The 12,638-nt window shown below is 31.3% G+C and overlaps 1 protein-coding gene across 4 annotated transcripts in view; it reads left to right on the top strand.

Annotated features, from left to right (window-relative positions):
• Positions 1-12,638, top strand: part of wasf1 (WASP family member 1) — a 61,176-nt gene that overhangs the window by 40,737 nt on the left and 7,801 nt on the right. For 2 of the 4 annotated variants that reach the window (XM_042746595.1, XM_042746594.1), the window contains exon 3: positions 9,614-9,670. The exons of the other annotated variants lie outside the window; for them this stretch is intronic. In XM_042746595.1, the coding sequence (XP_042602529.1) occupies positions 9,614-9,670 (57 nt within the window). The remainder of the gene's footprint in view (positions 1-9,613; positions 9,671-12,638) is intronic. 4 annotated transcript variants of the gene reach the window in all.

Below are 12,638 nucleotides of genomic sequence, written 5' to 3'. Positions count from 1 at the left end.
ATAAATGCATCTGATAATTACTAGTAATATCACAACAACATGGACATGGATGTAAATCCTCAAAATTTTGATGTCAAATGGCAGACTATGATTATGGATGGGTTGGAATATTAGTTAATTAATAGTCATATTCATACAATTAATCTAAAAAAAAGTGTAACAAATTCGGAAGATTATGAGAAAAAATCTTGGAAGATATTATAAAATACTTAAATATTATGTAATTATTTTTAAATATGAGCTTGCAGTGATTTTGTTCACATACAGACACACAGAATGCGATTAAGCTGTGATGTGGAGCACTGTGCTGCTTCCCGTCATTCATTCATATTAAGTGTGGAAAAGCAGTGGAAGTGGGATCGGCTGCATTCGATTAGACGCGACTCGATTACATTAGGAGTGACTGATGTGTGGAAAACTGCTCCAGCAGCTCTCAGTCTCTCTCAGACACAACTAACCAAAACTAGTGACGCTACTAACCCAACATAACTGTACATTACAGTAGTGTGACTGACTGTAAATTAGCTGGTTTCAGAACAGAACAGCAGTTTCACTAACAAGCTCATTTGTCTAATGTAAATAACTTGCTGTATTGAGACAATCATTAAACTCAGTCTGATGAGCAGCAAACAGTGATAAAAAATCTCTCTCTCTTTTAAAAACAAACACTGGCTTCATGCATCGCAGTGAATTGGTTTCATTCAGATGATTTGTTTAAAAATGTATAAAATAAAATAAGTAGTATAATTAATAAAACTGAAATAAAAATAAATTAAAGCATAAATAAACAGAAAAAAATTATAAAAATAACAAAAGCACATAACAAGATTACTAAAACTTAAACTAAAATAAAAAATAAGTACTACAATTACTAAAACTTAATTAAAATTAAATGAAAGCTAAACAAAAAAAATAATAAAAAATACCAAAAGCACATAACAAAATTACTAAAACCTTAACTAAAATAAAGAAATAAGTACTGCAATTACTAAAACTTAATTAAAAATAAATTAAAGCGAAACAGAAAAAATAATAAAAATACCAAAAGCACATAACAAATTTTTTTATAAAAATAAATTAAATTACTGGGTACTGGAAAAATATATACTGTTAAACAGGTTAAAATGTGTACGTAAATTTAGTAAATATAAATATAAATGACACTGTAACAAGGACACCTTAAAATAAAGTGTAACCCAAAAAATTAATTTTCTTTCTTTTCTATATTCATGTAATTCTGAGTTTGAGTTTAAATATTGCGATTCTGAGTTTGTTTATATCTCGCAATTCTGTTCTTTCTTGTAATTTTGGGACTGAGTTTAAATCTCACAATTCTGAGTTTGTTTATATCTCGCAATTCAAATTTTTTCTTGTAATTTTGAGATTGAGTTTAAGTCTCGCAATTCTGAGTTTGTTTATATCTTGCAATTCTGTTTTTTCTTGTAATTTTGAGACTGAGTTTAAGTCTCGCAATTCTGATTATATCTATATCTTGAAATTCAGTTTTTTCTTGTAATTTTGAGTTTGAGTTTAAATCTCGCAATTCTGAGTTTGTTTATATCTCGCAATTCTATGTTTTTCTTGTAATTTTGAGATTGAGTTTAAGTCTCGCAATTCTGAGTTTGTTTATATCTTGCAATTCTGTTTTTTCTTGTAATTTTGAGACTGAGTTTAAGTCTCGCAATTCTGAGTTTGTTTATATCTTGAAATTCAGTTTTTTCTTGTAATTTTGAGATTGAGTTTAAGTCTCGCAATTCTGAGTTTGTTTATATCTCGCAATTCAAATTTATTCTTGTAATTTTGAGACTGAGTTTAAATCTCGCAATTCTGGGTTTGTTTATATCTTGCAATTCTGTTTTTTCTTGTAATTTTGAGATTGAGTTTAAGTCTCGCAATTCTGAGTTTGTTTATATCTCGCAATTCAATTTTTTTCTTGTAATTTTGAGATTGAGTTTAAATCTCGCAATTCTGAGTTTGTTTATATCTCACAATTCTAATTTTTTCTTGTAATTATGAGTTAGCAAAGACTATAGGAATACAAAGACGGTTCACTCCTATACTTATAAATGGGAGAAACTGCAACGCGCAATATGGCAGAATAGTCCCGCCTTCTAAATGAAAGAGCCAATCACTGATCAGTAAAGTCATTGCACCACAGCAGCCGTTAGAAGCTCCGGTTCCCATAGAAACATAAGGCTAGATCAGTCTTAAGCGCATTATGGCTGCGCATGCGCATTGGCAGGTATAGCCTGAAAAATAAGCTTTTTAAATGCTATTTGAGCATAAGAAACAACATTCATGGGGCAGCTCATTTCAAATTTTGTTGCTAATTTGAAATATGTTATTTAATGGCGAGTTCAGTGAGCAGTTTTTGAAATTTCAGGATTCCCCCATTCATTTAAATAGGACTTGGTCTTGTTTAAACTGCCTGGAGGCGTTGCAAATATGGCCACTGAGCGAACAGACTTTCCTTGAAAGGGAAAGTTTAAATCTCGCATTTTTAAATTTGAGTTTATATCTCGCAATTCTACATTTACATCACGCAATTCTATGATTTCTTTCTTGTAATTCTGAGTTTTGAGTTTAAATCTCGAACTTCTGCGTAATATCTTGCATTTTCTAATCATTCAGTACCAGGGTACAAATGAAACTGTCTCTATACGTGGTACTGTACTGTACTAGTTGTCAAACTTAAGTTTCTGAGTCGCTTCCTAAACCTCAAACTCAACTAGTACTGACAACTGAGTCAGACTGAACACACACAGGCTTTCCTGAAATAACTTCACTTCAGATGCCCTCTGTGTCTCTCCCTGAGGAGCTGTGTGTGTGTGTGTGTGTGTGTGTGTGTGTGAGAGAGAGAGAGAGAGAGCGTGTGACTGTGTGTGTGTGTGTGTGTGTGTGAGTGTGTGTTTCCTGGCCTGAAATCTGATCAGCAGCACGATTCAAGTTATTTCTGGTTGTTTCTGACTGCCCTACAGCGCTCCACGATGACCGCCGACAACATTTTTTTTTTTTTTTTTATATGTGTGTGTGTTTGATGTTGATATTGCTCTGGTTGCTGGTGAAGAGCTCAGAGCAGCAGGAGTTGGTCTCCCGCAAAGATCGTGGTGTGCAGCTTTGAAAGCCATGATACAAACACAGACGACACTCAAACACAACACTGAGCTCACTTTCATTTAAACGCATCAGATGTACGACATTATTATAAAAGCCTGATTCCACCACAGAATAAATTAAAAAAGGTTAATGTGACTTTTATCTCACAAGTTGGACTTCTGGTTTCTCTGTGAAAAAAAGTCAGAATTGCAAAATATAAACAAAATTGTGAAATAGAACCTCAAAATTCAGCTTTTTTTTTCTCACAATTATAAGTTTAAATCTTGCAAGTCTAAGTTTGTCTCGCAAAGTTTTTTCTTGTAATTTTGAGTTTGACTTTATATCTCTCAATTCTGAGTTTGTTTAAATCTCGCAATTCTACGTTTTATCTCACAATTCCGAGTTTGAGTTTATACCTCGCAATTCAAATTTTTTTCTTGTAATTCTGAGTCTGTTTAAATCCTGCAATTCTGAGTTTATATCTCACAATTCTATGTTTATATTTCACAAATTCTACTTTTTTCCCCCTGTAATTCTGAGTTTGAGTTTATAACTGGCAATTCTACATTTATATCTTGCAATTATAATTTTTTCTTGTAATTACGATTTTGATTGTATATCCCACATTTCCACATTTACATCTCACAATTCTATTTGTTCTTGTAATTCTGAGTTTGAGTTTAAATCTCACAATTCGACGTTTATATTTTGCAATTCTATGATTTGTTCTTGTAATTCTGAGTTTTAGTTTATATCTTGCAGTTCTACATTTATATCACACAATTTTTAGTTTTTTCTTGTAATTTTGAGTCTGAGTTTAAATCTCACAATTCTAAATTTGTTTGTATCTCGCAATTGCAACTTTATATCTCGTAATTCTTATTTTTTTCTTGTAATTCTGAGTATAAATCACGCAATACTTTATTTGAGTTTATATCTAGCAATTCTAAATTTACATCTCACAATTAAATTTTTTCTTGTAATTCTGAGTTTGAGTTTATATCTCGCAATTCTAAATTTGAGTTTATATCGTGCATTTCCACATTTACATCTCAAAATTCTATTTGTTCTTGTAATTCTGAGTTTGAGTTTATATCTCGCAATTCTACATTTATATCTCGCAATTAAATTTTTTCTTGTAATTCTGAGTTTGAGTTTAAATCTTGCAATTCTGAGTTAAAAGAAATAAGTCGTAATTACCTTTTTATTCTGTAGTGGACACAAACTTGATAACTTACAAGAAAGAAAAATCTCAATTGCTTAATTGCTTCTCCTAATCAGTAATGAAATTAAAATGAAGCAAACTGAGTCTTTTACTGAAGTCTGAGAAAAAGAGCCCAGTAATCTCATATGAGTTTTGGAAGAGATCTCAACGATGTCTCAAACTGAGCTCAGATTTGCTGAAGATACCAAAGACAAAAATTAAATGTCAGAGATCTCGGTATGAACTCAAACAGTTCGCACAGAATTCTTTCAAGCTAATAATTGTAAAGCTATTTGACAATGAGTGACTATTTCTCCCAAGGAATTTTAGGAGAAATATCTGAGACAAATACATGAAATGCACCATGAAGTGTCTAACAGACAGCAGCTGCCTACTGGTTTTTGGCATCCAGTACCAGTGATGATACCAGTTTCCCACTCCGTTGCCATGACGATGCCATCTTTAACACACTCAGAACTGAGTGCAAGGACAATAATAGATGCATTGATATGCAGACTGCTGCCTGTCAGTAGAGAGTCGACTACAGGGACATGATCACTTAAAATAAAACCAAAAACACAATACGGCTTAGTGCGATTATCAAATGGCAACGGCTGCGATTTAATTAAATAAATATATGCATTGTGTGTTTCAGAGAGAAACGCAGCACTATGTTCATTTACACGTGAGCAGCTCATGATCTGCTGTTGTTCTCAGAGTCACTTTAACCTGCATTTAGGAATGAAACATTATTTCATCTTTTTTTTTCTTAAATATTTGCACAGTATGTTTTTCCACAGTAGTAATGTGATTATTATTACTAAAATTATTAATCATAATAAGAAATATTGCTACTGTAATGTGTTATTTTTTATATTTTTTATTATTAATAATTAGTATAAAACAACTTAAAACTGTTATTATTATATTTTTCTTAAATATTCATTTTTACAGTAGTGATATGACTAATATTACTAAAGAAATTAATCATAATAAGAAATATTACTACTTTAATGTTTCTTGGTTTGTTTAATATTTTTTATTAATAATAATCATAATAAAACAACTTAAAACTGTCTTAAATTTGTAAGTATAATCAAATGTATTAATAAAAAAATTATATAATAAAATAAAATAAATATTAATGGTCAGGTGTTTTACAGCTAGGGTTTCCTGTGGATTTTCATATTTCAAAATAAAATTTTGTTGGTTCAACATTTGAAAATAAAGAATTTAAGACAAACAAATATGACTTGTAATTTCATAGTTGCACTGTAAAATAAAACTTTTATTATTATATTTTTCTTGTGTGCATGCGTCTGTGTGTGTGTATTGGCTGTAACAGTTATCAAACTCACTACTTTACACACACATACAGGAAAAAATGGTTAGGATTTACTGTGCAATAATTTTCACTCAGAAATTGCTAATAAATTTCACAATTAATTACAAAGAAATAACAAGTAATACATTTAATTAAACAAAATGATCACATAGAAAACCTGAAATGGTATTTTCTTGTACAAAATACTACAATAATCATAGTTTTTTAATTTATAACTTTGAAAATTAATTTTGTCCTTGATGTGTGATTCTTAACATTATAAGAACGTTTTTTTTTAACGTTCACACAACGTTCCTGTAATCATGCTCTCAATTTGTATGTTACAAATGTAACATTTTAGGAACATTGTGTTGAATGTGTAAAATATTCTATCTAGGCTTTACAGTCTACATGATATGAATGTTTTTTTTCCACACTTACCAGAACGTTCTTTTAATGTTGCACTCAGAACATTGAGAGAACACCTGTATCACCTTAAAGGGACAGTTCACCCCAAAATCAACGTTTACTCACCTTTATGTCTTTCCAAACCCATATGACTTTCTTTCTTTGTTCAGTGGAAGATAAAACAGATATTTAGAGTACAATCAAAGTCAGTGGGGTCCAAAAGAATCGCATGGATGGGGACTTTTTATTAACATGATTTCATATTCATAATGTCATATGATGTCAGTGTTTTTGTAATGTTGAGAAGCATGTGCATGTGTTGATGAGCTGTGTGTGTTGGATCTTTTGTTCTCGTCGTTCTTTCGTGTCAAATATGTGTCTGCCGCTTCAATCACAGCTTACAGCTCACATTCATAAACTCATCTGATGCACCAATATAAACACTGATATCAGTCATCACTGCTGTAAAATTACTTTATGAAGAAATCGCTGAATCAAATTTCAGATTTAAAAGAAAAAAAGCAGAAAATAAGCAAAGATATATTTTTTTATATATATAATGTCTATATATAAAATGTATATGTAGCAAAATGAGTTTATTTGCATTGTGTATGTACATATTAATTTATTTATTTTACAACTGTTCTTGCAGTACATGCATTATTTATTTTTCTAAATATTTCTTAATAGAATAAAGAAAAAATATTTTTTGTATGTTATTTTTACAAAAATAAATTCTATAAATTTTTAGAATTTTTTTGTCTGTTATTTATAGAAAAAAAGTTTTTCAATTTGTGTGTGTTTATTAATTTAGAAATTTTGCAACCAATTTTACAGTTTTTTTGCAAGATATGTAAAATTGTTTATTTACAATATTTTTAATTAGAAAGTCAAAGATCTTTTTCTTCAAAAGTATATACTTTTGTCTGTTATTTTTACATCTATCTATCTATCTATCTGTCTATCTCTCTGTCTATCTGTCTATCTCTCCGTCTGTCTATCTATCTGACTGTCTGTCTATCTATCTATCTATCTATCTATCTATCTATCTATCTATCTGGATGTCTATCCATCTGACTGTCTATCTAGAAGTCTGTATGTCTATCTGACTGTCTGTCTGTCTATCTATCTATCTGACTGTCTATCTGTCTCTATCTATCTATCTATCTATCTATCTATCTATCTATCTATCTATCTATCTATCTGTCTGTCTGTCTGTCTGACTGTCTATCTGACTGTCTATCTATCTATATATCTATCTATCTATCTATCTATCTATCTATCTATCTGTCTGTCTGTCTGTCTGTCTGTCTGTCTATCTGTCTATCTATCTATCTATCTGTCTATCTATCTATCGGTCTGTCTGTCTGTCTGTCTGTCTATCTATCTGTCTATCTATATGTCTGTCTGTCTGTCTGTCTATCTGACTGTCTGTTTATCTATCTATCTGTCTATCTGACTGTCTGTCTGTCTATCTATCTATCTATCTATCTATCTGTCTGTCTGTCTGTCTGACTGTCTGTCTATCTATCTGTCTATCTATCGGTCTGTCTGTCTGTCTGTCTGTCTATCTATCTGTCTATCTATATGTCTGTCTGTCTGTCTATCTATCTGTCTGACTCTCTATCTGTCTATCTGTCTGTCTGCCTGTCTATCTATCTATCTATCTGTCTGTCTGTCTGACTGTCAGTCTATCTATCTGTCTATCTGTCTATCTCTCTGTCTGTCTGACTGTCTATCTATCTATCTGTCTGTCTGACTGTCTATCTGTCTATCTGTCTGTCTGCCTGTCTATCTATCTATCTATCTGTCTGTCAGTCTATCTGTCTGTCTGTCTGACTGTCAGTCTATCTATCTGTCTATCTGTCTATCTATCGGTCTGTCTGTCTGTCTGTCTATCTATCTGTCTATCTATCTATCTGTCTGCCTGTCTATCTATCTATCTATCTGTCTGACTGTCTATCTGTCTGTCTGCCTGTCTATCTATCTATCTGTCTGTCTATCTGTCTATATGTCTGTCTGCCTGTCTATCTATCTATCTATCTGTCTGTCTGTCTGTCTGTCTATCTATCTGTCTATATGTCTGTCTGCCTGTCTATCTATCTATCTGTCTGACTGTCTGTCTGTCTGTATATCTATCTATCTGTCTGTCTGTCTGTCTCTCTGTCTGTCTATCTATCGGTCTGTCTGCCTGTCTATCTATCTATCTGTCTGACTGTCTATCTGTCTGTCTGCCTGTCTATCTATCTATCTATCTGTCTGTCTGTCTGACTGTCAGTCTATCTATCTGTCTATCTGTCTATCTCTCTGTCTGCCTGTCTATCTATTTATATCTGTCTGACTGTCTATCTGTCTGTCTGCCTGTCTATCTATCGGTCTGTCTGTCTGTCTGTCTATCTATCTGTCTATCTGTCTGTCTGCCTGTCTATCTATCTATCTATCTATCTATGAGTTACATAATAGATGAATATTTTAAAATGGAAAAAAAAATGTCTGTCTATCTATCTGTCTGACTTTCTGTCTGTCTGTATCTAACTGTCTGTATATCTAGCTGTCTGTCTGTCTGTCTGTCTGTCTGTCTGTCTGTCTATCTATCTGTCTATATGTCTGTCTGCCTGTCTATCTATTTATCTGTCTGACTGTCTGTCTGTCTGTCTGCCTGTCTATCTATCGGTCTGTCTGTCTGTCTGTCTGTCTGTCTGTCTGTCTATCTATCTGTCTATCTGTCTATCTGTCTGTCTGCCTGTCTATCTATCTATCTGTCTGTCTGCCTGTCTATCTATCTATCTGTCTGACTGTCTATCTGTCTATCTCTCTGTCTGCCTGTCTATCTATCTATCTGTCTGTCAGTCTATCTGTCTGTCTGTCTGACTGTCAGTCTATCTATCTGTCTATCTATCGGTCTGTCTGTCTGTCTGTCTGTCTATCTATCTGTCTATCTATATGTCTGTCTGTCTGTCTATCTGACTGTCTGTCTATCTATCTGTCTGACTGTCTATCTGTCTGTCTGCCTGTCTATCTATCTATCTGTCTATCTGTCTATCTCTCTGTCTGTCTGACTGTCAGTCTATCTATCTATCTATCTATCTATCTATCTATCTATCTATCTATCTATCTATCTATCTATCTATCTATCTATCTATCTATCTATCTATCTATCTATCTATCTATCTATCGTTCTATCTATCGTTCTATCTATCGTTCTATCTATCTATCGTTCTATCATTATATCTATATATTATATTTATCTATTATATTTTCCCAGACAAACAATTAATTAATTTTTTGGGGTGTTTTGCTTTTTTTTTTTTTTTTTTTTTGCTTTCAATAATAATCAGTTCATATCAATAATTTTTCAATAATTAATGGGTCAATTATATATTACCTTTCAAAAATGCCATCAATCAGCTGATACCAGTATGGTCAACGCTATATTGTGCATCTCTGTTTGGCTTTTAATTTGATATTTTTCATGTGTGTTCTGTAGATATATCGTTGGACTGTCCTTCATTGCGGTTCGATTGTGTTACGCTGTGTTAAATTGTGCCCTTGGTTTCTTCTTTTGTCATTTTGTTTTGTAGTTGCAGGATCCCCACATGTATGATCAGGTCTATAAATATCTAGACCTTCCAGTGCAGGTATGTGAACATCAGAGATGTATGATCACTCGCTCAGCCGCTTCATTCAGACCTGCACCAGGAACCAAACAATCACCGAATGGCACGCAGACCCTGAGACGCTGCTGATTCATCTGGAAAACCATTATTCTAGAGCATGTGAAAGTTTGTGAACCCCTTGCAGAATCTGTGAAAATGTGAATAATTGTAACAAAATAAGAGAGATCATACAAAATGCATGTTATGTTTTATTTAGTACTGTCCTGAGTAAGATATTTTACATAAAAAATGTTTACATATAGTCCACAAGATAAAAAAAATAGCTGAAATTACTAAAATAACCCTGTTCAAAAGTTTGTGAACCCTTGGTTCTTAATACTGTGTGTGGTTACCTGATGATCCAGAACTGTTTTTTGTTTTGTGATGGTTGTGCATGAGTCTCTTGTTTGTTCTGAACAGTTAAACTGAACTGTTCTTCAGAAAAATCCTCCACCTCCTGCAGATTCTTCAGTTTCCAGCATCTTTTGCATATTTGAAACCTTTCCAGCAGTGACTGTATGATTTTAAGATCCATATTTTCACACTGAGGACAACTGAGGGACTCAAACACAACTATTAAAAAAGGTTCAAACACTCACTGATGCTCCAGAAGGAAACACGATGCATTAATAGCTGGGGTGTGAAAACTTTTGAATTTGATGATCAAGGTAAATTGTACTTAATTTGTTTTCTGGGAAACATTCAAGTATCTTCTGTTGCTTCTGAAGGGCAGTACTAAATTGGAAAAAGTAATATTTTAACAAAATAAGAAAAAATTGGACATCTTCTGTTTAAAAGTTTTCACCCCCTGACTCTTAATGCATCGTGCTTCCTTCTGGAGCATCAGTGAATGTCTGAAGGTTTTTTTATAGTTGTGTCCCTTAGTTGTCTTCAGTGTGAAAAGATGGATCTCAAAATCATACAGTCATTTTAATAATTTCAGCTATTTTTTGGTCTTGTGGACTATATGTAAACATCTTTTATGTAAAATATCTTACTCAGGACAGTACTAAATAAAACATAACATGCATTTTGTATGATCTCTCTTATTTTGTTAAAATTATTCACATTTTCACAGATTCTGCAAGGGGTTCCCAAATTTTCACATACCACTGTATATTATATTATATTATATTATATTATATTATATTATAGATTTTATTAATAATTTTAATTTGTTTTCAATTTAAAAATTTTCATTTTAATTTTTTAGCAATTTAGTACTGTTTTTTCCATTTTACTTTTTATTTTTAGATTTTCCATTTTCATTTTCATTTTATTTAAAATTTTAATTTAGTTTTGTTTTTTCCATTTCATTTTTAATTTTTTCATTTTAATTTTTTGTAATTTAGTTTAGTTTGTCTGCTGTTTTAATTTTTAGATTTTCTGTTTTCATTTTAATTTCAATTAAGATTTCAGTATTTTAGTCGTATCTTAAATTTTTAATCATTTCATTTTTTTCATTTTCATTTTCATTTTAAAGTTTAGCAATTGAATTGTTTTTACCATTTTAATTAAAATTTTTCTATTTTCTATTTTCATTTTAGTTAAAATTGTAAAAAAAAATTAGTTATTTTTGCCATTTTAATATCATATTTTTCACCTTAGTAAAAGTTTTAGTAATTTTGTTATATATTTGCAATTTTAATTATTATATTTTAATATTTTTACATTTTACTTTAAGTAATTTTATTGTTGTTTTAATTATTTTTATTTCTATATAATTTTCATAAATTTTTATTTCAGTTGTAGTTATTTTAATGCAGTTATTTAATCATTTTTATGGTTTTAGTTTTAAATTAACTGTAAAGACCCTGTAAATTACACAAAAATGCATTTATAAAAACAATTTATGCGGTCAGTGATTTTGAATTATTGAATTGAATGTATTCTTTATCAAATATTTATTGACACATATCTGAAGGTTAAAATAAAAACTCAGTGTTTTCCAGATGATTCATCAGAGATCTCAGCGACATACGTGTGCTTTTGGTTTGGCTGCTTTCTTTCACAAATTCTCTTCAGCAGTCTTGATTTGGTTTAAGTCAAACAGAAACACAAGCCATCCAGATTTGTTTGTTTCCTGTCTGTCTGACCTGTCCAGCTTTTCCATGTGTGTGTGTGTGTGTGTGTGTGTGTGTGTGTGTGTGTGTGTGTGTGTGTGTGTGTGTGTGTGTGTTGCTCTGCTGTGATTGACTTCACCTTCGCTCTGAATCAGATGTTCAGTGTGAATCAGGACTAAGTGTGGAAATGATTCACTTTCATACCTTTAAAAACTGAACCTCCTCAACCCTCTGAATCCGCTCACATTTCACCCTTAAAATCAACACAAAAAAATTATAGAAATATATATTTTTCAATAATGAAATATATTATATAATAATATATAACAACAATAATGCAATGAAAAATAATTATTTTTTTGGTTTATTTTATACATTTATACATTTAATTTATCCCCAAATTTATTTATTTATGTATGTGAGTAAATAATTAATCAAACAAATGAGTGGGGGGGGGGAGGTGTATATTAAAAAAATAACAGAAAAATAACAAAAATAAACCTATATGCAATGAATAATTTGGTGTAAAATATCACTGGCATTTTTCGTCAGATCATCTGATTCAATTTTCAGTCTTCTAAGTGTTGTGGATGCTGTAAAAGATTCTAATAATTCTTTAAATTGGAGTTAAAATAAATCAGATATAACGGTAAAAGATATAATGAAAAATAAAATGAAAATGGAAGATCTAAAAATAAAAACATTAATTGCAAAAACAACTATATAACTAAACAGAAAAAAATGTGCACACACACACACACACACACACACACACACACACACACACACACACACACATATATATATATATATAAACATACAGACAAAATCAAGCAACAGATTTGACTGATTTTCTGACAGTCTGATTATGTTCATATATCTGAGTG

This window comes from Cyprinus carpio, chromosome B20, assembly GCF_018340385.1.
Source record: "Cyprinus carpio isolate SPL01 chromosome B20, ASM1834038v1, whole genome shotgun sequence".
Classification (NCBI taxonomy): domain Eukaryota; kingdom Metazoa; phylum Chordata; class Actinopteri; order Cypriniformes; family Cyprinidae; genus Cyprinus; species Cyprinus carpio.
Note: the sequence above shows the minus strand (reverse complement) of the source record. Positions and strands in the feature narration are given on the sequence as shown.